The sequence below is a fragment of the Giraffa tippelskirchi genome, chromosome 11 (genome assembly GCF_054371585.1).
Source record: "Giraffa tippelskirchi isolate mGirTip1 chromosome 11, T2T-mGirTip1v1.2.pri, whole genome shotgun sequence".
Taxonomy (NCBI): Eukaryota; Metazoa; Chordata; class Mammalia; order Artiodactyla; family Giraffidae; genus Giraffa; species Giraffa tippelskirchi.
The window spans coordinates 39,799,042-39,822,399 of NC_137285.1; the positions used below are offsets into that span (position 1 = coordinate 39,799,042).

General features: G+C 38.3%; 1 protein-coding gene across 8 annotated transcripts in view; it reads left to right on the plus strand.

Annotated features, from left to right (window-relative positions):
* The first annotated feature begins 4,166 nt into the window (after positions 1 to 4,166).
* The window catches only part of INTU (inturned planar cell polarity protein), an 86,631-nt gene continuing 67,439 nt past the window's right edge, over positions 4,167 to 23,358 (plus strand). For 7 of the 8 annotated variants that reach the window (XR_014068150.1, XR_014068149.1, XR_014068151.1 and 4 more), the window contains exons 1-2: positions 4,167 to 4,395; positions 17,573 to 18,111. Coding sequence is in view for 5 of the 8 variants with exons in the window: in XM_081538161.1 (XP_081394287.1) it covers positions 4,256 to 4,395; positions 17,573 to 18,111 (679 nt within the window). In the remaining 3 variants the exon portion in view is untranslated. The remainder of the gene's footprint in view (positions 4,396 to 17,572; positions 18,112 to 23,358) is intronic. The other variant, XM_081538164.1, reaches the window with a different exon arrangement.

Sequence of the window (23,358 nt, forward strand, 5' to 3'; positions counted from 1 at the left end):
TGACTCATTGGATTCAACAGTCCTGTGAAATAGGTACCGATATCCTAACTCACAGGTAGGAAAAGTAAAGTGTGGAGAGGTTTTTCACTCAAGATTAAACCCGTGATTGTTTCTAAAGCAGGGAGGGTTCTGCCTGCCAGGCTCAAAACTAGGAAGTGGGAATGGGTTCCTGTTCAGGAAATGGTCAATGGGCCTGTAGGTAGACGCATAGAACCAAAGGAAGGCTAAAGGCAGTTTTTCCCAGGTTTGCCTTTAACCTGAGAATCACTAGGGCTACTTTTCAAAACAGAGTTTTCCAGGCTCCTTCCCTGGAGATCCTGATCTTGTTGAAGTGGGGTAGGATCCTAAAGCTGTATGTTTAACAAGCACCTCAGGTAAGACGTGTCGATTAGTTAAGTTCAACAGTTTGATTAACTTGATTAATGTATAACAGGAAATAAAGTCTCTAATTCCATATTAGTGCTCAGTTATTTGTAGAATTGGAAGGTGTTGTTTTTAGAGACTTCACAATTTGGATTTTATTCTCTGTTTAATGGGGTGGCATTGAGACTTATGAGCAGGGTATGAAATTATCAGATGCTTATAGAAAAAAATGAAGTGTTATTTATAGTAGAAAATGTGTGCATGCATGCTAAGGCACTGCAGTCGTGTCTAACTCTTTGCAACCTATGGACTATAGCCTGCCAGGTCCTCTGTCCATGGGATTCTCCAGGCAAGAATACTGAAGTGGGTTACCATTTCCTCCTCCAGGGCATCTTCCCAACCCGGGGATCGAACCTGTGTGTCTTATGTCTCCTAGGTACATTAGTAGATGGGTTCTTTACCACTAGCGCCTTTGTTAAAATTTAAAATGTCTTTTTTTTTTTTTAACTTCCAACAAGGTGCTTTTAAAATGATGAAAGTCTAACTTTATTAAAGAGGCACCGAAAGCATTTTAATTTTAGAATGGAATCTTAGGGATTGTGGTGAGAATATGTATGTTTTAACATGAAACATAATATAGCGGTTCTGCCTTTTAATAGTATCTCTAATTTTAAAAGTAATACATCTTTTTTTGGGGGGGGGACTCAATATTGATGGAAATATGTTTCTTTTCTTTCCTGACTCCACTCTCTTGAGGCTTCTGAGCCCATTACTTTCCCTATCACTTTTACCTGGCAAGACTGTCTTCTAACTACCAGAGAAAATAAACACCATCACATGGAGACTGCCTTAGCCTCCTGAGCGACACTGGCAAGTCAGCATCCACACCTGCACCTCCTCTGGGTACCAGCTTCAGAGAAGAGGTGTTGAGCAAGGTCATATCTCTCCATCTGTTCCTTAGGTGCCATCTCTTTCTGTCATCATACCTTTACCCATTTATCCCTTTATGAACTAGTCCCCTGTTTTCTAATACTTGTGGTATGTGGACTTCTCTTTTCAGGAAAGACTGACAGATTTCCAGGGATGACAAACTTTACTATAATTTAAAATAAGCAGATATAAACTCTGTGCTTTACAGCTCTTTCATAAGATAAAAACAATTTTATAAATACACATAAACTGCAAAACAAAATTCAATAGCTAGTTAACAATTATTAAAAAGCAAATTTAGAAATCAATACAAATAAAACCATTAAACTTAGGATATTCAAATATACATAGTTTAATGTGACAAATGAAACTAAATTGCAGCTTGAAAGTTTAAATATTTAATGGCTACTGCCCAGGTTCTTTTGGGCAATATATATGCATATATCTCTCTGGGCTATGGGATACCTCATCTTTCACTACTCTTCACTGTTTGGAAGATAATATTCTGTAATAACAAGATAAGTTAAGCCTTCCTCTAGGAAAACTGCTGTGGCCCTACATATCCCAAGTTTGTTTTCCTTTGGGTATTCCATTAGAACTCTATTTATCGTAGTACACTATATGTTATAAATTGCACATTCATCTTTCACTCTCTACCATGAGAATACCAGACCACCTGACCTGCCTCTTGAGAAACCTGTATGCAGGTCAGGAAGCACCAGTTAGAACTGGACATGGAACAACAGACTGGTTCCAAATAGGAAAAGGAGTACATCAAGGCTGTATATTGTCACCCTGCTTATTTAACTTCTATGCAAAGTACATCATGAGAAACGCTGGGCTGGAGGAAGCACAAGCTGGAATCAAGATTGCCGGGAGAAATATCAGTAACCTCAGATATGCAGATGACACCACCCTTATGGCAGAAAGTGAAGAAGAACTAAAGAGCCTCTTGATGAAAGTGAAAGAGGAGAGTGAAAAAGTTGGCTTAAAGCTCAACATTCAGAAAACTAAGATCATGGCATCTGGTCCCATCACTTCATGGCAAATAGATTGGGAAACAATGGAAACAGTGGCTGACTTTATTTTTCTGGGCTCCAAAATCACTGCAGATGGTGATTGTAGCCATGAAATTAAAAGACGCTTACTCCTTGGAAGGAAAGTTATGACCAACCTAGACAGCATATTAAAAAACAGAGACATTACTTTGTCAACAAAGATCCATCTAGTCAAGGCTATGGTTTTTCTAGTGGTCATGTATGGATGTGAGAGTTGGACTATAAAGAAAGCTGAGTGCCGAAGAAGTGATGCTTTTGAACTGTGGTATTGGAGAAGACTCTTGAGAGTCCCTTGGACTGCAAGGAGATGCAACCAGTCCATCCTAAAGGAGATCGGTCCTGAATATTCATTGGAAGGACTGATGCTGAAGCTGAAACTCCAATACTTTGGCCACCTGATGCAAAGAGCTGACTCATTTGAAAAGACCCTGCTGCTAGGAAAGATTGAGGGCAGGAGGAGAAGGGGACGACAGAGGATGAGATGGTTGATGGTGTCACTGACTCAATGGACATGAGTTTGGGTGGACTCCGGGAGTTGGTGATGGACTGGGAGGCCTGGCATGCTGCGGTCCATGGGGTCGCAAAGAGTCAGACACGACTGAGAGACTGAACTTAACTGAACTGAACCATCTACCCATATAGTTTAAGTTGAATCCCCAGCCCCCATCCATTGAGATCATAAAATAACATTATATCTTTTTAAAAAAATTAACGGCTATAATAGGAACATTTTCCCATGCATTGCTTTTGAAAACATTTCTATTAACATCATAATATTCATCATACTTTATATGTAAAGACATTTAACTTTTACCCCTTTGCTGAACGTTAAGCTTGCTTTCAGCTTTTAATTTTTATAAGTTTTATAAATTTTATTTGCATCTCTTATTTTCTTAGAATAGATCTCTAACACTGAATTACTGATCTCTAATAGGTGAATTACTGGGTGCTGAGGAGGAAATATAATCTAGTGGTTAATGACGTCAGCTCTTGTTGGCTTTGTTTCCTGCTACCCGTGTGACCATAAACAAGATGAATAACCTCTCTAAGCTTCAGTTTCCTTATTTTAGTATAGAGAAATTTAGTTCATGTATATTCATATACCTATGAATAGAACAAGTAATTAGAGCAATGGCCGAATCTAAATAAATGCTATTATTTTGTACATTCCAAAAATAGTTGATGCAAGTATTTGCAAAAGACAGGTAAATTTTACCTGTGTAAACTTCCAACTTCAGTGATGAGAACACTTCATCAAATTATAAAATTTTCAGTTAGAAAATGAACACGCAGTTGATTTCACAATACTGGCACCAATTTGAAGCACCTCTACAACATCTGCTTGGGAGAACTGTGAAAGTATTTACTTCTGTGAAACAATAAGAAAACCAAAGAAATAATGGCGCATATTTATATTAATACCAACATGGCATTGCTTAAAAGCGTCCATTCCAAGCACGGACAGAGAGGTAAAGGGTAGTTTTCTTTACTCTAGGGAAACCCAGGCGGGGCCCATCTAAGGTTTTGGACAGCTGTTCAGCGTAGCAACAAAGTGCAAACTGCAAGAAAAAGAAAAAACCCAGTGGGCCTCCACTAGTTTTAACAAGTTAAGCTGTTCCAAAGGAGCGTCTTTCGGGGAGCGTAAGTGGTTAAGTTTTAGCTTCTTCCATTCTTCCCGGATGTCCTCCTAGAAATTTTAGTTCATTGGTTCCTTTCAGGGCGGACTCAGTTCTCTCCGTGAAGCTTCCCCGTCTCCTTGGCAACCTGAGCTGCCACCAATTGCAGCTGAGGATTGGTGGCCACGTGGCCCCGGTCGCTTCCCGAGAGGAGGCAACATGGCGGCCCCGGCAAGCAGTAGGTGCGGGGTTTGAATTACTCTTCTTGTAGCAGCGGCATCCCTGCTAATGGCGTCTCTGCCCTTGTGCGGTTCTGTTCGGAGCCCAGAGGGACTCCCTGGAGACCTGTCTTCACAAGATCAAGATTATGATCCTGAAGATCCGGTCAGCGACTCGGGCTCATACTCCCCTACGAGTACAGACTCTAAGTAAGGTTCTCGAAGAGGGACAAGTAAATCCATCCTTTCTGTCCCGAAAGTGTACACGTGGGCTGGGGATACTTCGAGAGTGTTGGCGTGGTAGAGAATGAATGTTTGAGGTTCTATAATAAGTGGGGGTTATTTGCACCACGTTTCAGCTGTGCGATAATGTGAGCCGAAGTGACTGTCACTGTACATTCTTTGTTATTTTAGGTTTTAAGGAGGAGGATCTCTTTGGTGAGTTTTGTAATATATCAGAGTATATCTGCTAGAGTGTTCACAAAATTCTGTTCTGCCGCAGTGTCTACTTGCTTTGGTGTCATGATTTTTGTGACTTTAATCTCATTAGTATTTAGAGTGAAGGGACACCTTCTGCGTTTGGTCAACTATATAAATCACATAGGGTTTTTTGCCGTTATAAAACTGAATAGATATATAAAAGAAAGTAGATCAACCCTAGCCTCACCATCGCGAACAAGCTCTCCACTTTTTTTGGGTATTTCTGCTGTATTTTAGCTTTTTGGGGGTATTTCTGCTGTATTTTCCTTTGAACTTCCATGGTTTTCTTGTTTTCTATTTTGTGTCATAATGTAATTTTTAAATACAGAATATCTTAAGTATTATTTCCTACTTTATTATCCCTAAAAATGATGCAAAGTTATTTTTGTTCACAGTACCCAATGCTGCTTCAGTTTTGAAGGCATTTATCCCTTACTGCTATGGGTTGAAAACTTTTTGGAAAGGTCAATTAAAGTAATTAGTGTTAGTTTGAAACAACCAACTATGAAACTGTTCTGGTGCCAAAGCATCAATCAGTGACTGCCATATATAGTCATTCTTGGAATGACATTTTATATGTATTTAAAAATAACAGGAGTATTTAATGTGTATTTAGGAGTATCAGTTACTTGGCAATTATTTTCACTCATAGGTATGTAATACATTTTTATCATTATCTTTAAAAAGCAGGAGGAGAAAACCATCACTACTGGGTACTTAAATGTATTCTAGAGGCTTAATGAGGACAGATTATATTCTGGAAGACTTGAACAAATTAAAGGATATCAAACACTTTGTGTAATCTTCTACTGTGGTCATTTAAAAAATAATTTAAAAATTTATGGCTGTCAAGCCAGGCTGCTTGAAGGGAAGTATGGATTATTTGGAACCTTCTTTGGTCTTGCTATGGGAGCCATACACAATGTGAGATTCAAACTCTTGGTTTCTCTACATCTTAAAATCACACACTTTTAGTCCAGAGAGCATCTATAATTTTCTTAAGGACACACAGTTGAGTGTTGTCAGTGGAGAAATTTAGGAGACCTGATTTCAAAGGGGGTGCGTTGATTTTGATGAATAAATAAATGAGCTAGCCCTGTTACCTGGGAAGTGAGCAAGCTAAGGACCTTGTATTAGAAAATGTGTTATTTGAAAGCATTTTGTGATTCGGAAAGTTGGACATGACTGGAGCGACTTAGCGTGCATGCATGCATGCATTGGAGAAGGAAATAGCAACCCACTCCAATATTCTTGCCTGGAGAATCCCAGGGACAGAGGAGCCTGGTGGGCTCCCGTGTATGGGGTCACACGGAGTCGGACATGACTGAAGCAACTTAGCAGCAGCAGCAGTGTGATTCAGAATACATGTATATATGTATTATATTTTAGTTCTTTTTTTAATGGCCTTTAAATGTTCTGTATCAGTCATTTCCTGATCAGTCCATATGTCCCAGTGTCTTTAACATCCTAATAAGGCTACAGGAAATCTCGATTGTAAACTGTTTAGCTGGTCTATATTTCAAGTTCTACCAAGATACAAATTGTATGGCTGTCATTTCTTGGTGTTTAGAATGTGCAAGTTGATATACTGACCTGACCAGGTAGGCTTCTGTCTGTTTTTTCCTTATGATATTTACCTCCCTAAGGTGCAGAGTCACCAGTGCAAGGGGATGGCCTTCCCAGCTTGGACAGTACACTGGAACATGTGGATCAAAGATGTAGGGATGTGAACCTAAGCTTTCTCATCAAAGCTAAGAGATATGAATTGCTTGTTGTCTTTCATTGCCTACAGGGAGGTTATTGAGGAAGTTATGCCACTTACTGATTCACATAAAGTGTCCTGAACTTTCAAGGTTCCAGTTAATTTCTGCATATTCTTTCTGGAAATTGTCATTGTTTCTGGCATGCTTTGAAACTGAAAACCAATTTGAGCTGCAAGTTATTGTCAATACAGAATTAATAAGTTTATCATTTTTTAGAGAAGATGTCTTTAAGGTACGTTCTGGTTATAGTACTTTTAATAGGTACTTATAAGAGGAAATTTTTAAATTAGTGCAGTACATCCTAACCTGGCATATTGGCTAGTCCCTGAGGAAGCTTCAGAGGTAATATGGAGGGTGGGTTGGGTTGAGGGAACCATTGACTAGTTTCCAGTCCTGAAATGACAGAAATCATACATTTACTTGCAATAACTCCATGTTTCTTTGCTTTGGTTTACGATTATCCAACTCATTGAAGCCACATTGGTTTGTGTTGGCCAAAGTTACCAATTTTCATAAAATTGACCTAGAGTTTTGATTTTTCAAAGTGAATTGTTTATTGTTGTGAGTTTTAAAATCTTGACTGATGGGGAGAAAAAGGGATACTTTAGAAAGAGAATTCAGCTATAAAAAGCTAAGGAATGTCCACTGAAAATAAGAATGACTGGAGAAGGGAAATATGTCCTTTAAATTTTTTTTCTGGGCTATTTTAACATCTTTATTGAAGTGTAACTGACATATAATAAATTGTACATATTTAAAGTGTACAATTTGATAAGTTTTGACATGCATACATCTGCCAAGATAATGAACATATCCTTGTCTTCCAGAAGTTGCCCTGTGTGCCTCCCCAATACTACTCATGCCTGCCTCACTCCTTACAACCACTTATCTGCTTTCTGTAGTGATAGATGAGTTTATATTTCCAGAGTTTTATAAAAATGAAATCATACAGTATGGATTCTCTTTTTTGGCTTCTTCTACTCTGCATACTTATTTTGAGACTCATTCATGTTGTTGCGTAAATGTAGTTCTCTCCTTTTTATTTCTGAATAGGACACCATTTATTTCTGAATAGGATTGAGCATAGTTGTTTTGAGATTCATTTTGTTACTTATATGTAGTTCTTTCCTTTTTATTTCTGAATAGGATTCCTTGGATATATCAAAATTTGTCTTTTTCTTGGGTTTGAATGTGGGAAGGTGCTAATTGAAGAATCAAAATGTTTCATTCAGAGTTATGATGCAATATATTATTAATAATATCCAGTTTAGTAAAATATTTTCCTTTTTCTCTCCTACTCTGAACCTTGACTTCTCTTTTCTTTTAATTTTTCTTTTATCAAATTATGTAGATTAAAAAGTCAAACAGTATGTAGCTAGGTTTATGATGAGATATGGTAATTCTCTGCGACCGTCTCCATCTCAGCATATTGAAGAGAATTCATTGTCTGCCTTGTTTCCCCACTAGAGTTGCCCATCTCATTTGCTGACCTCACTCTCTTTTTACTCAGGTCTTCATATCTGATAAGTCTCCAATCCTGTTGACTTGCTTTTCTAATATCCACCCTACCACCTCCTTCTCCTTCTCACAGGCACTGCCTTACTTAAAGGGCTCACCTGTCCCATATACCAGTGAAGTAGCCTTATAACTGGTCTGGGTGCTTCTAATTTCTCCTGTTTGCAGTCTTTCTTCCATACAGCTGAGTGTGTTTACTTTCTAAACTATAGTTCTAAATTATTTTTCTTGTAGAGAACCTATTACAAAAAGATACAGTGTAGCAGTTTGGATCAAAAGTATAATTAAACACAAGCATGAATATTACCAACAAAACTAACTGAAATGAAGTAGATATCCATGTGCTTAACCAGATCATCCTTATGATCAGGAAAAGAAGGCTGAGATTAAAAAAACTTTTCTAATATTTCAGGTTTGATCACTGCAGACTGTATTGTTCAAAGAATTCAACCACTTCAATTACAATGAAATTCCTTATAATGTAGCCTGAAATAACTGAAACTTTGACTAATTTTGTTAGTATTCATAGCATATTGGCAATGTCAAAATAATTTTTTCAGCAGATTATTATGAGAGGCATTTTGGTTCAGTGTAATAAGTACTGGGTGAAGAGCAGGGTTCAGAAAACCTGAAAGTGTTGACATTTTAATTTCATCAAGTTTTCTCTGGTTTTTAGGAATTCAGAATTAATTCCTGGTTGTACCTTATTACTTTACAAGATGTCTCAAGAGCGCTATATTCTAAGGGGCAAACACTTAAAGAGAAAATAAAGGCTGAATGTATAAGTGTTTCTATCTCTTTGGAAATGAAATCTTTGTGTGGCTGCCTTAGAAAAGACGTGCTTTTCTTTAACATAAAAACGATCTTCCTGGTAACTGGGAAACTTTATGGGCCTTCGTCTTCTTTAACCTTTATTTTAAAATTGGAAATATTAGGATAATTGTGTTAGGGCGGTGTAACTACTATATGTGATGCTATACAGTGGTGGATGATACATGGCATTGTAGATTTGTACAACACCAAGAACAAACATAAATTGTGGATTTTGAGTGATTGAGTAATGTAAATTGTGGATTTTGGGTGATTATGATTATCAGTTTATCAATGGTAATAAATGAACCATGCTGGTGAAGGATGTTGATAGTGGAGGAGGCCATGCATGTCATGGGGAGGGAGTATGTGAAAAGTCTCTGTACCTTCTGCTTAATTTTGCTGTGAACCTGAAACTGCTCTAAAAAAGAAAAGTCTATTAAATCATTTTTCTACTCAAAAGCTTGATGTCCTCCCAAATAAATTCCAGATTCCTTAGGATGCTTTTTAAAGCTATTTTAGATCTGTTCTTTAACCTCTCAGATCCATCTTTGATGATCTTCCTTTAAGTCACCTTTATTCCTACTTGTCTTAGCTCTGGCCACTAATTAAAAAACATCCTAGGGACTTCCCTGGTGGTCCAGTGGTTAGGACTCCATGCTTCCACTGCAGGGGGCACAGGTTCAGTCCCTAGTTAGAGAGCCTAGATCCCACAAGCCATGTAACGTAGCAAAAAATAAATAAATAATCCTAAACTGAGTGGTATATAAACAATAGAAATTTATTTCTCACAGCTCTGGAGACTGGAAGTCCAAGGTCAGGATATCAACATGGCCAAGTTCTAGTGAGGGCCCTCTTCCAGGTTACAGACTGCATGTTCTCATTGTAGTCTCACATAGTAGAGAGGAGAAACAAGTTCCCTGTGGCTCTTCTAAGGGCATTAATTCCATTCATGAGGGTTGCATCCTTGTGACCTCATCTAATTCTAATTACATCCCAAGGGCCCCACCTCCTGATACCATTGCATTGGGGGGTAGTGTTTCAAAATTATGAATTCTGGAGGAACATAAAAATTCAGTGCATATTATTACTACACTGAAATAGTCACCCATTCTCATTCCTACAATGTTCTTTTACTCCTCCTACACTTTATACATACTTTGTTCTCTCTCTTTGAAATACCTTTTCTTCCTGTCTCTACTTGTCATCATCATTCAAGTTCCCATTTAAGTGCTGCTTTCTCCTGGAACCTTAATTGATCCTTTTTAGACTTAATTGTGGATCACAACAAACTGTGGAAAATTCTTAAAGAGATGGAAATACCAGACAACCTTACCTGTCTCCTGAGAAGCCTGTATGCAAGTCAAGAACCAGATAGCTAACTGATTGAAAATTGAAAAAGGAGTACGTCATGGCTGTATATTGTCACCCTGCTTATTTAACTTATATGTAGAGTACATCGTGCAAAATGCCAGGCTGGATGAATTACAAGCTGAAATCAAGATTGCCAGGAGAAATACCCACAACCTCAGATATGCAGATGGTACTACTCTAATGGCAGAAAGTGAAAAATAAATAAAGAGCCTCTTGATGAGGATGAAAGAGGAGAGTGAAAAAGCTGGCTTGAAACTCAACATTAAAAAAGATTATGGCATCCGGCCCCATCACTTCATGGCAAATAGAAGAGGCAAAAGTGGAAGCAGTAATAGGTTTTATTTTCTTGAGCTCCAAAATCACTGCAGATGGGGACTGCAGCCTTGAAATTAAAAGATGCTTGCTCCTTGGAAGGAAAGCTATGACCAACCTAGACAGCATATTAAAAAGCAGAGACATTACTTTGCCAACAAAGATCCATATAGTCAAAGCTATGGATGTGAGAGTTGGACTATTAAGAAAGCTGAACACCAAAGAATTGATTTTTTGAACTGTGGTGCTGAAGAAGTCTCTTGAGAGTCCCTTGAACAGCAAGGAGATATAACCAGTCAATCCTAAAGGAAATCACTTGTATTTCATTGGAAGGACTGATGCTGAAGCTGAAGGTCCGGTACTTTGGCCACCTGATATGAAGAGCCACCCACTGGAAAAGACCCTGATGCTCGGAAAGATTGAAGGCAAAGGGAGAAGAGGACTCAGAGGATGAGATGGTTCAACGGCATAACCAACTCAATGGACGTGAATCTGAGCAAACTCCAGGAGATAGTGAAGGACAGAGAAGCCTGGTGTGCTTCAGTCCATGGGGTCACAAAGAGTCATACACAACTTAGCAACTGAACAATAACAAGATTTGATTTCTCCAGTAACAGTTTTTCTCCTGCATTGTTGTTGTTGTTGTTTAGTCACTAAATGTTGTCTGACTCTTTGGACCTCATGGCCAGCTCCTCTGTCCATGGGATTTTCCAGGCAAGAATACTGGAGGGGATTGTCATTTCCTTCTCTAGGCGGTCTTCCTGACCCAGGGATCGAACCCACATCTCCATTGAAGACAGGTTCTTTTACTGCTGAACCGCCAGGGAAACCCTTGTTTTCTTTATAGCAGTGTTCATTCCTCGCTTTTGGCACTTGTGTTTGAGCTAGATGATGAGCTGTCTGTCCACCTGACATCTTTTAAAAGCACAGTGAAGTTCTAGCAGAAACCGATTTGCTGGTCTGTGATTCCATTTCTACCAGAGTTAGATCATATCCTTAACTTAGTGCACTGTAGACTTGCCCCGTTTAGCTGAAGTATTGGAGTAGGGGTTGGGGTCATTATTAGCATAGTTCCAGTGGAGATGTGTTCCTGATGTAAAGAGTTGTTTCATGCAACAAGTTCACAGTTGTTAGTTCACTGGCTCATCCCTTCTTCTCTGCCGTGCTTCACATTTGTTCCAGTGGTGGCTGTGGCTGGACTGGAAGGAACACCATCAGCCTACCCCAGGTTCCTCACCTTCTCAAGCTGCCATAACAGCTAGCACAGATTTTATCCATTAAAATCATTGTTTCCTTTTAGAAAACAAGCAAAAGACTTTGGAGATGAAAATTTAGATATTGCTGGTAGACAGAACATACAAATGAAAACACAGAAAAGCATTGTGCAGATCAGTCCTTACTGAACCAAGCCTCAGGTAGAATCCATGATAATTTGTCATGCTGTTTTTGTTTTGTGTGGTTTTTCTCTGTCCCTAGACTTGTCCTGCTGTACCTATTAGTACTGTGTAACTACATAGCTACATGTGTTGGCTACCTAGGTAAAGCATGTTGTGCTTTTCCCGCTAAAAAGAAAAAAGTATAGTAAGGGGTTTGAAATTGTAGCCAAAATGTTTCCCTTAAGGAAATGTGCTGTGAGGGCTGGCTGTTTCATAATGTTTTACTCGTTCTTGTGGTGGCTAAGGAAATGCTGATGCTATTTCACTTGTTGAAAAATGCTGACATTAATGCAGCTAAGGATCTGAGAGATTCTATAACTTAGAAGAAGAAAAACAGATGTAGTATCAAAATGGAATTCTTGAATACTTCAATAATCAAGCAACTGATTAGCATTATCTAAAGTTTGTTTTCTTTAATATATTTCTGTTACAACTTATGTAAGCAAACTAGATTATCTGCAAACTAGCAAGTTTTTCTCTAGGAAGAAGGCCTCTGCTCATTTTTACCACGTCATTTAGAGTTTGAACCCAATTGATGTGCCATCAAACTTTGCAGGCCAACTATAAATATACAGTTATTTCTGTTTAGAGCAAAGCAGAATAAACAGAGTAAGAATCTCATTGAAAGACATTTGCACAATAACAGCTTTGCAGCTTGCACCATAGGCTCTCAGAAAAAGAGATGAAAGGATATTTATGTTAATATTGATTATTGTGACCCATATATCATAAAAATCTTAATTAAAACTGGTAGACTTAAAAATGAATCTTTTATTTTGGAATAAATTTATGTTTACAGAAAAGTTGCAAAGGTAGTACAAAGAGTTTCTGTAAACTCTTCACCCAGTTTTTCTCTGATGTTAACCTTTCACACAAATATGGTACATTTGTCAAAACTAGGAAATTAACATTAGTACAATCCTATTAACTAAACTCCTGATTATTCAGATTTCACCATTCCTCTGCTTAAGTCCTTTTTCGGTTCCCAGATCCAATCCAGAGTATCACATGGCATTAGTCATCATGTCTTCTTAGATTCCTTTGGTCATGACAGTTTCTCAGTCCTTCCTTGTTTTTCATAACCTCAGTCACTTGGTTAAGGTGGTGACTGCCAGATTTCTTCACTGTGAAGCTGCTGTATTTCACTTCCCATGCTCTCTTCTTTGGAAGCACATCACTGAGTCCAGTCTACACTAAAGAGGAAGAAAGATTAAGCTCCATCTCTTAGAGTGGGGTGTATCTACATACAATACTAATTTCACTATTAATGAATAGTTGCAATGAAAAGTTGGGGTTTCTTGTTGTTGTTTTTAGGATACCTCATCCACTACAATAGAGCTAGTTTGAGAGTATGGTCTTTCCACGTCTGTAAACTTTCTGGCATGTTTATCAGTTATACTCTTGATGTTTTTGTGATAGGAATTAATCACCTGTAGTAGAAATAAGGAGGGCTTTCCCTGTGGCTCAGTGGTAAAGAGTCTGCCTACAATGCAGGAAGCTGCAGGAGATGCAGGTTCTATCCCTGAGTTGGGAAGATTCCCTGGAGGAGGGCATGGCAACCCACTCCAGTATTCTTGCCTGGAGAATCCCCATGGATAGAGGAGTCTGGCCGGCTACAGTCCACAGGGTCGCAAAGAGTTGGACCTGACTGAAGCGACTTAGCACGCCCGCACAAAAGTAAGGAACCTTCTGGGAATCCTGAACTGTGGCCTTAAAGGGAGTATCTAGTTTTGGTTCATGTGTCACCAGCACTTAGCTGGAACCTAGCAAACGAGATTGTTGGAGACATCTTCGTTTACTGCTAGGGGTTGGAAGAGTGCAGAAATACAAGAGCTATATTTAATAAAGTTGTACATTTCTCCACAGTTCTGACTCTGTGGGGCGAGAGGACTAGAACTGTCATTTATTAGTCCTTAACTGTGCCAGATTTATTATTTTACTTGCTGTTGATGACAGCTCTGTGAGATAGCTAGAATCCATTTACTAGAAGAGAAAAGCTAAAGCTCAGAAAAATGAAAATCTCAAAAGAACAGTTTGAACCAAGATCTGTGACTTCTCAGTTCATTTTCCTTTTATTATGTGTTTTGCCTTCATTTGTAGTTTACTACAGTCATTTTCTTGTCCTTATTTTTGTCTCTTATCCCCTTTTTAAAAATTTCTTCCTCTTCTTAAAAAGCAAATTATTCTGCTTAAAGTGAAGTATTTTTTAAATCTAGAGGTTAAGAAAATGGATCTCATTCATTGCTGGTGGAAATGTGAATTGCTATAGTCTTTGGGTAAAAATATATGTGTATAAACATATATCACAAGTATATATATATATATGTGTGTGTGTGTGTGTGTGTATGTGTATGTACATATATATATTTCCTTACATAAAAAGATAGTTATTGTATTGTTGTTCATAGGAGCCCCCCCAAAAAAGTGAATGTAAAGCTTGTAAGTAGGTGAGTAATCAAATGTGCTACATCCCTCATGCTACATACCTTAATGGAGTCATTAAGGATTTCTAAATCATGATTTTAAGTGATAAATTATACAGGTGTGTGCATGTACATATGTATAGATTCCAGTCACTTTTTCAAAACAAACAGTAGCAGATTTCCCTATATATATCTTATATTGTTATAAGAACATGGATTTTCAGAAATTTTTTTTATTGAAGTATAGTTGATATACAATGCTATATATTAATATATAATGTTAGTTTCTGGTATACAGCAAAGTGAATCAGTTGTACATATATATCTATATTCTTTTTCATATTCTTTTCCATTTTGGTTCATTACAGGATATTGAATATAGTTCTTTGTGCTATATAGCAAGACCTTGTGTGGTACATAGGTTTTAATATCATTTATGTCAGTGAAAGGTAGGAAGGGAGGATAACATCTACAATAATTACATGCCCATTTATGTAAAATGAGTCTGCCTATATATATAAGAAAGGATGCATGAAAGTACAGTCGCCAACTAGAAATCTAGTCAGCATCAATTCTTTCCTCTTGCTCATCATCACATCTAATCCGTCTCAACATCCTGGTGATTTTCAAGCGTCTCTCAAATGTTTTTCCTGCCTTGCCTCTCCTCTTCCATTGCCTTAGTTATCATATTTGCTTGGACTATGGAAGCAGTCCCCCACATGGCCTCTTACCTTGAATTTTTGTCCACCTCAGCTTCTATCATCCTGTCAAAGTAGAGCTATTCAAAGGTATCTGACTTGGAAACCCTCTACTAAAACTCTTCATGATGCTCTCTTACCTACACAACAAAATCCAAACCTTTTGCGGGGGTCCCTCGCAAAGTTAGAACTCCACATCTCCTATCATTCCCCACCTCACCAACTCCGCTCTGACAACCACAGTGGTTGTCCACACAGACCAAGGAGACTACCCATTGAGGCCTATGCTCATCCTGGTACTTCTGTTTGGAATTCTCTTCTCGTCCTCTGCTTCAGCCCCCCAAGCCCTCCTTCCTGGCCACTTGAAAACTCACCTCTGTGGTCTCCCTACTGCAGAGTCTCCCTTGATCCCACCCTCAACTTGGCCAAGCTGGATAAGCTCTCTTCTGCACTGACCACGTGTACTGTCATGAGCTCTTTCTCAGTTTTTCCTCTCTTCTGGACAAGGGAGGGAACTGATGTTTTCATCACTGTAATTCTAGTACTCAGCACAGTGCCTGCTACTGCTAAGTCGCTTCAGTCGTGTCTGACTCTGTGCGACCCCATAGACGGCAGCCCGCCAGGCTTCCCCGTCCCTGGGATTCTCCACGCAAGAACACTGGAGTGGGTTGCCATCCATTTCCTTCTCCAAGGCATGAAAGTGAAAAGTGAAAGTGAAGTTGCTCAGTTGTGTCCGACTCAGCGACCCCATGGACTGTAGCCTACCAGGCTCCCCCGTCCCTGGGATTCTCCAGGCAAGAACCCTGGAGTGGGTTGCCATTGCCTTCTCCACAGCACAATGCCTAGTGCTGTTTATTTGTTCCACTACTGAATGCCACCCTCCCTGGAACACTCCCCTGCTGGGATCGTTAACTCGTAACCAAAAAGTGGTTTCACATTCAGCTTTTAGAGAATAAGATGAATCATCTTCATGTTTAGCAGGGAGGGATAAATGTTTCTTTGGGATCACATATCTTTACTATAAATAACATAGCAGATTAAAAAGGTGAGATTATAAAGCAAATCAGCTTCATTCATTTTCTAATTGATATATATCTTTGTAAGTAATTATGTATAATTATGGTATTTTCATTGTGCCATTTTAAATTATGGTGCATTGTTATCTAATTTTTTATGGCAAAGACACAGTTATTTATCAGTAGAACTGCAGAGTTATTAAATGCTGATCTCTGCGGGTATAGACAGATATATTCAAAGCAACTGATAAAGGTGAATAATACACATGTGCCTAAGTGCCTAAAATGATGCCACACATTGGGGACCAGCAAGGGCCAAAGAAATGTTAGTTTTGATATCTGGGGATAGTTATGCTTTTTTTTTTTAACCAAACATATATAGTTGAAAATTCAGTATTAATTACCAACCACAGACCATGGCAGTGGTTAGTTTCATATGGAGTAATAGAATAGTGCATTTTTTTGGATTAATTTTCATGATATTTAGAAAGAGACATTTGACTCATAAGTTGAAAGAACTAGGGTTGCTAATGAATACTGCAGAAAATGGAGATGTCTTATAACTGACTGAATGATGAGGACGCAGATTATACCCTTTCATGCCAACATATTACAGTCATGTTTCTGAAAAAACTCTTTCCACATGTTAGTTTTTTTCCACTGTAACAAATTTTGCTTTAAAGTATACCAATTTGAAAGGTAAACTGTAACATTGAACAGGGTAGAGTTTGTGGTTAGTTCTGTTACCTTAAGAAGAGTATTTTTATTTTTCAGTGCTGTTTCAATCACTTTAATAGCAACAATTTTGTTTTTTTCAATGTCCTACTTCCCAGTTAAAAGGTTTTTCTAATAATCACATGATGAATTATGTAATATGTGGTTTACTTTTCCTGCTAAAATTGTTCATTAAAAAGAAATTTATGGAAATTTTAGGCTACAAAGTGATTATTATTAACTGTGATTGTATGATAAATTAGTTGATCTCAGCAAAGATTTTAGTTCATGGTGAGTGAATGTTCCTTTTTTGAAAATTTATTATATAAACAAAGTCTCTTAATACTGGTAGGCTTTAGTTTTTTGTTTTAGCGTGTCAGCCATGATGAATAATTTATATGCAAATAAGATGTTTTTATGTACAGTTTCCAAATGTCTTACATCTGTGGACATAATTGCATAATCAACTACTAACGTAAATTATTGTCCAGTGAAATTGTCTAAAGTGAACAAAAACCACACAGGGAATTAAATTAAAAAAACAAAACAGAACCTTAGATTCTAGAAGAGGGCCATCTCTTTTTTCATTTGTTTTCTTTTCTATCACTGTGCCATTTTGATCCTCTCTCCTCCAATCCCAGTTCTTCAAGGCTCTACAAATAGCATTCTACAGTAAATAATGCTGATGCTCACAGTAAATTAGAAACAGTAAGGAGATAATCAAGGAACTTTCACCCTTCCCATCTCCCTGCACCCCAGCCCCTACCCTCACCCCCATGCTGGAAAGGCATAACTGTTTTTCTTATGTTTTGCTGTGATTCAGACTGTCTTTTCTCTTTTCCATAGTGACCTTGAGCCTGAATGGCTGGACAGCGTGCAGAAGAATGGAGAGCTGTTTTATTTGGAGTTGAGTGAGGATGAGGAGGAAAGCCTCCTTCCTGAGACACCTACTGTGAACCATGTCAGATTCAGTGAAAATGAGATTATTATCGAAGAAGATGATTACAGAGAAGGAAAAAAGTATGAACCCAAACTCAAGCGGTTTACGAAGATTTTAAAAAGTAAAAAACTTTTACCTAAGCGCTATAATAAAAAAAATAGTAATGTCAGCGGGCCAGTATCCATTCTAAAGCATCAGTCCAATCAGAAAATGGGAGTTGTTGTCCAGCAGCGACACAAAGATGTGAATATCTACGTAAACCCCAAAAAGCTAACCGTCACCAAAGCCAAAGAGCAGCTCAAGCTTCTAGAAGTACTTGTTGGGATTATCCATCAGACCAAGTGGAGCTGGAGAAGAACTGGAAAACAGGGTGGTGGAGAGAGGCTTGTGGTCCATGGCCTGCTGCCAGGAGGGTCTGCAATGAAGAGTGGTCAGGTTTTAATTGGTAAGTCCTGCTGGTGAACATCAGTCCTTCTTTGCAGGGTTAATGGTTGATGATGCCTTGTGAGGAAAGTGACTGAAACAAAATTACACTGAGTCTCAGCTAATTAAAGATTGCTCAGTGATATTTGGGTAATATCATTTGGGATATTTGGGACAGTAGTGAAATTCTAAGGATGGTGTACTGCAATGTGCAGTGTTCTTTAGACAAGCACTTTAGTGCACTGAATATGCATGCATGCCTTGTTCAGCCAGAGAACAACTTAACTAACTTTTGAGTTTTTATAAATTTTATTTCATCTTGGTTTTATTTGCTGACAAGAAAAAGAAAGCTGACAGTACAGTGATAATTTAGGTTTGAATGACCTACATCCAATAACATGATACAAAAATATGTAATTTAAGAATAAAAATACTTTAAAATTGTATGTTTGCACTTAAACACACTGAGTTCTTGGAGTGGTTTTTAAATGATTTCCTTTGGCACATTTAGCAACAGTGGTGTTACAAATAAATTTCCTTTTAAGGGCATTTGTCATAAAATATCCTACCAATTTTGAAGGGAAAATAATAAACCTATGAGTTATTCTGAATATGTATTAAGATGAGCATTTTGTGTTGCTGATACATTTTAAACTGTTGGATATATTTGAGTTAGTAGCAACTTTATTACTTAAAGATAGATTAGTTAAAGATGAGACAATGTTGTTAATGAAACTTACAGGTATTAACAATTCTCAAAGCTGATGGTCTTAAGCTGACTCAGTCCAAGAGATTTTGATAAAGGAATGTTTTTAGATTCTTTAGAAACCGTTTAAAATATTTTTAAAGTATCTTTTACTTAAAATCCAACTTTTGTTTGTCATTGATGCAACAGATAATTTTTTGAGCATCTGCTAAATGCCAGGAATACAAAGGTTACACTAATGATCCAGTTACTCCTCTTAAGTAGCTAATACTATTGTGAAGGGCTTTCCTTGTGGCTCAGCTAGTAAAGAATCTGCCTGCAATTCAGGAGACCCCAGTTCAATTCCTGGGTCGGGAAGATCCACTGGAGAAGGGATAGGCTACCCCCTCCAGTTTTCTGGCCTGGAGAATTCCATGGACTGTATATACAGTCCATGGGGTTGCAAAGAGTCAGACACGACTGAGTGACTTTCACTTAACTGTTGTGGAAGAGGTGGGTCAAAAATAAGCAGAGTAATATTACTCAGCCATTAAAAAAAATACATTTGAATCGGTTCTACTGAGATGGATGAAACTGGAGCCCATTATACAGAGTGAAGTAAGCCAGAAAGAAAAGCAACAATACAGTATACTAATGCATATATATGGAATTTGAAAGATGGTAACGATAACCCTATATGCGAGACAGAATAAGAGACACAGATGCATAGAACAATTTTATGGACTCTGAGGGAGAAGGTGAGGGTGGGACGTTCTGGGAGAATAGCATTGAAACATGTATATTATCATATGTGAAACAGAACACCATTCCATGTTCGATGCATGAGACAAGGGCTCAGGGCCGGGGCAATGGGATGACCCAGAGGGATGGGATGGGGAGGGAGGTGGGTGGGGGGTCCAGGAAGGGGAACACATGTAAACCCATGGCTGATTCATGTCAATGTATGGCAAAAACTATTACAATATTGTAAAGTAATTAGCCCCCAACTAAAATAAATAAATTTATAAAAAAAAAAAAAAATAAGCAGAGAGTTTCCTGCAGTGTGATAAATGCCCTGACGGAGGTTTGCAAGGGGAAATCTTGTAGGAAGGGCATCTATGCAAAGTGTGTGTTCTAACCGGTTGCAACAAGATCTCCATGTTCTCTCCTTAAAATGTAATTTTGATACTCCTCCCATGGAGAGTTATGGTCTGAGTGGGTGTCTCTGCCCCGCCTCCCTGGCCTTGAACCTGGGTCGGCCTGCACCTGCAGCTTAATTGGTACTGTGTGACTTAAGAAGTGGGGTCATAAAAAGATGTTGCTGCTTGCCTATCACCATTCTGTGAGGAACTGCTTGCCTGTTACCGTTCTGTAAGGACGCCCAGGTGGCATGAAGAGGCCTTGAGTAGTAGTATTCTGGCTGATGGCCCCAGCTGAGGCCCCAGCCACCCTTCCCAATGGCCACCAGATGTGAGTGAAGAGTCTGTTCAGGGAACTCCAGCCCCAGCCACTGTCTGGCTGCAGCTACATGAGAAGCCCTAGTGAGAACCTCACCTGAACCCCATCAACCTTGGAACCGGGAGAGATAATAAATGGTGGTGGTTGTTTGTTTCTTTTTTTTTTTTGAATTGAGGTATAATTGACATATTCTATTAGTTTCAGGTATACAGCATAATGATTTTATATTTGTATATACTCTGAAATGATCACCACAATAAGTCTAGGAAGCATCCATCTCCACACACAGTTACAAATGATCATTGTTATTTGAAGCTAGTGAGTTTTTAGGTGATCACTTAGGCAGTAACAGGTAACTGGAACAGGAGCTAGTGCATACTTACATTCTCTGAAGTCCTCACCTTCCTTCTGTGTAAAGTTACAGGATTGGGCCAAAATATCTCTAAGGTTTTTTCTTTTAGTTCTGTGAAAGGAGGCCAGCATCCCTGCTTGTGAAATCCTGCCTGGTTGTTGCAGGATTGCCACCATAATCGTAGGATCCCACATGCTGGAAAACCCCAGCTCATGCCCTCTCTTCATATTCACCTGGGCCCTTTGCTGGGAATACCCATTTGGACTGAGTTTTAGACAAATCTCTAAAATTCTTTGTACCCATTTCTCTTGAAACCTAACAGAGAGGTGGTTATGACCAGCTAGCTTCCTGTTCCTTATTTCCTTTCCCCTGATAATCACTCCAGTCTGCGGACCCTCCTAGGAATGCCAGTTACCTCTGGGTGTGATCTTCGCACCATCTGTATGGGAGGAGAGAGAATCAGCCAGAGAGAGGAAGACTACCAGGGTGGTCCTACTGTTTACTGTTAAAATAATTTAAAGATACCCGAGATGCTAGTAGCCTACTTTTTTAACCTGAGTGAGGTAGCATGTATTGTACTACAATTCATGCATTTTTCCTGCATGTGTATTAGATAGTAATAAAAAGTTAGAAAGATTAGACAAATGATTTCAATTTTGTAACAGGAAAGATTATAACTTACAAATAAGTAGAAAAGGAAATTTGTTGAAATAAAATGATTATTTCATCTTTGGCACGGGGCAAAATGCTTGGCTCGTAATAAGCCCTCAAAAACATGTACTGAATGAATAAACTATGTAAAAAGAATACATGCAGGGAAAACAATTAGAAGTTAATATAAATACAGCAAAATGCTGTCGTGTTGGATTAGTGTGGGGGCTTTATGGGTGATTGTTGTCTGCTTTTTCAAGTTTTGAATTTTATGATTAAGCCCTATATTTTTAAAATTATATAATTTGGGAATAAAGAATGGATGATTATTTTTCAGCATTTATTTTTTAAAATTCTCCGAGCAGTCATAGGTATTAAGCTTGTGAATAATGAATATTATCTCATAACCTAACTTACACCAGAGATATAAATCACTGTTAGGAAAGAGCCTTCGTCCTTGAATGCTTCATTGGGCAGACGCCCTCATTTATCAAGATCAGAAGTCCTGTTCCAAGCCGGTTATGTGTTCATACCCATCTCCAAGAATGGACAATTTTAATGTCGTGGTGAGTTTGCTAATTGCACAGGGTGCTTCTGTGGTGGTAATTTCTCACTTGTTTCTTTCACGGTGACATTGCACACTGCAGTCACCCCACAGGCAGGAGGATCGTGAGAACTTTGTCCTGATCAATGCAGCTTGCTCCGGGTGACTCTTGCCCATGTCTCATTGGGGAGTGACCCACTGTTGACTAAAGTCCCTTAAGCAGCACAGTGAGACTGGTGACTCTTTTCTTTTCATGACGGCAGAAATCTGTTCTATTCTCATTCTTCTTTGCAGGTTTCTTGGGGGTTTTGCTACCTTTCTTGGTGCCGTTTTTGCTGTTCAGGCTGCCAAGGGCTTGCATGTTTATTTTTATATTTCTGTTAAAGTTTGACAGCTGATAGCTCCTGAACTACCTGTAGCTGGTCCCCATCTCCGTCAAGAGCAAGTAGAAGTTCTCCTTTTATCTACATCCTAGAAACTGGCTATCATCTGTGTTTTATTTTTTTTCTTCAAGATTATTATTCAAGTCATTTAAAATTAGCTGTTCTTTTAAGGATTGGGAAGGATAGGGTTAGAGAAAATACACATTAGTATTCTAGACTCTGCATATCCTGAAGACTATTTCTGATGAAGAATAAACAAAGTTTTTATTTCAAGTTCTTCTTGTATCAACTTCTGATATACTCCCCTGTGGTCACTAAGTAGATTTGTTTTATATAATACTTGTGCTGTTTTGCTTTTAAATTTTAAAAAAATTTTGGAAGTGCTTTTGGATTTACTTTTAAAAATCATTTAATTTGAGGTATTACTCCATAACATGCCCAAATCTTAAATGTATACTCAGTGAATTTTAACATATGTATATACCTTTGTAACTACAACCCAGGTGCTCCATGGTGCGTTCTCCTTATTAGTACACCCACCAAAGATAATCTTGTAAAAGTCAGAAGTTTTCCAGCAACAGTTGATTCTGCCTCTTCTTGAACGTCATGTATATGGAAGTATATGGTGTGTATTCTCTTGTTTCTGTTTTCTTTAGTTTATAGTCTATGAGACATGTGGATGTTGTCACTATGTAGTAATCCATTGTACGAATACATACTATTTATTTTTCCATTCCACTGTTGACAGACATTTTGGGTGTTTGCAATTAAAATATCTGAAGGTCTCTTTTGAAAAGCTAGCTTTGGGTTTTATGAACATGTAATGTGTGATTTTATTCTCTAATATTTGGTAGACTATTATTTGGTATACATTTTTGTCTTCTCCCATTATAGTTGTAACATTTTGATATTCTTTGTTTTTCTATATTTACAATCCCCAAGTAAAATTACTTTATTTTTATTATTTATTTATTTATTTATTTTTGACTGTGCTGTGTGGCTTGTGGGATCCTAGTTCCCCGACTAGGGATCAAACCGAGGTCCCCTGCAGTGAAGCACAGAGTCCCAACCACTGGACCACTGGGAAGTCCCCATTTCTATATGCTTGATGAAAGTAACTCTACTTACTTGTCTCTCTCCTCTCACATAATTTATCCCCCATATTTTTACCCATGGTACTTGATCCACTAGTAAAG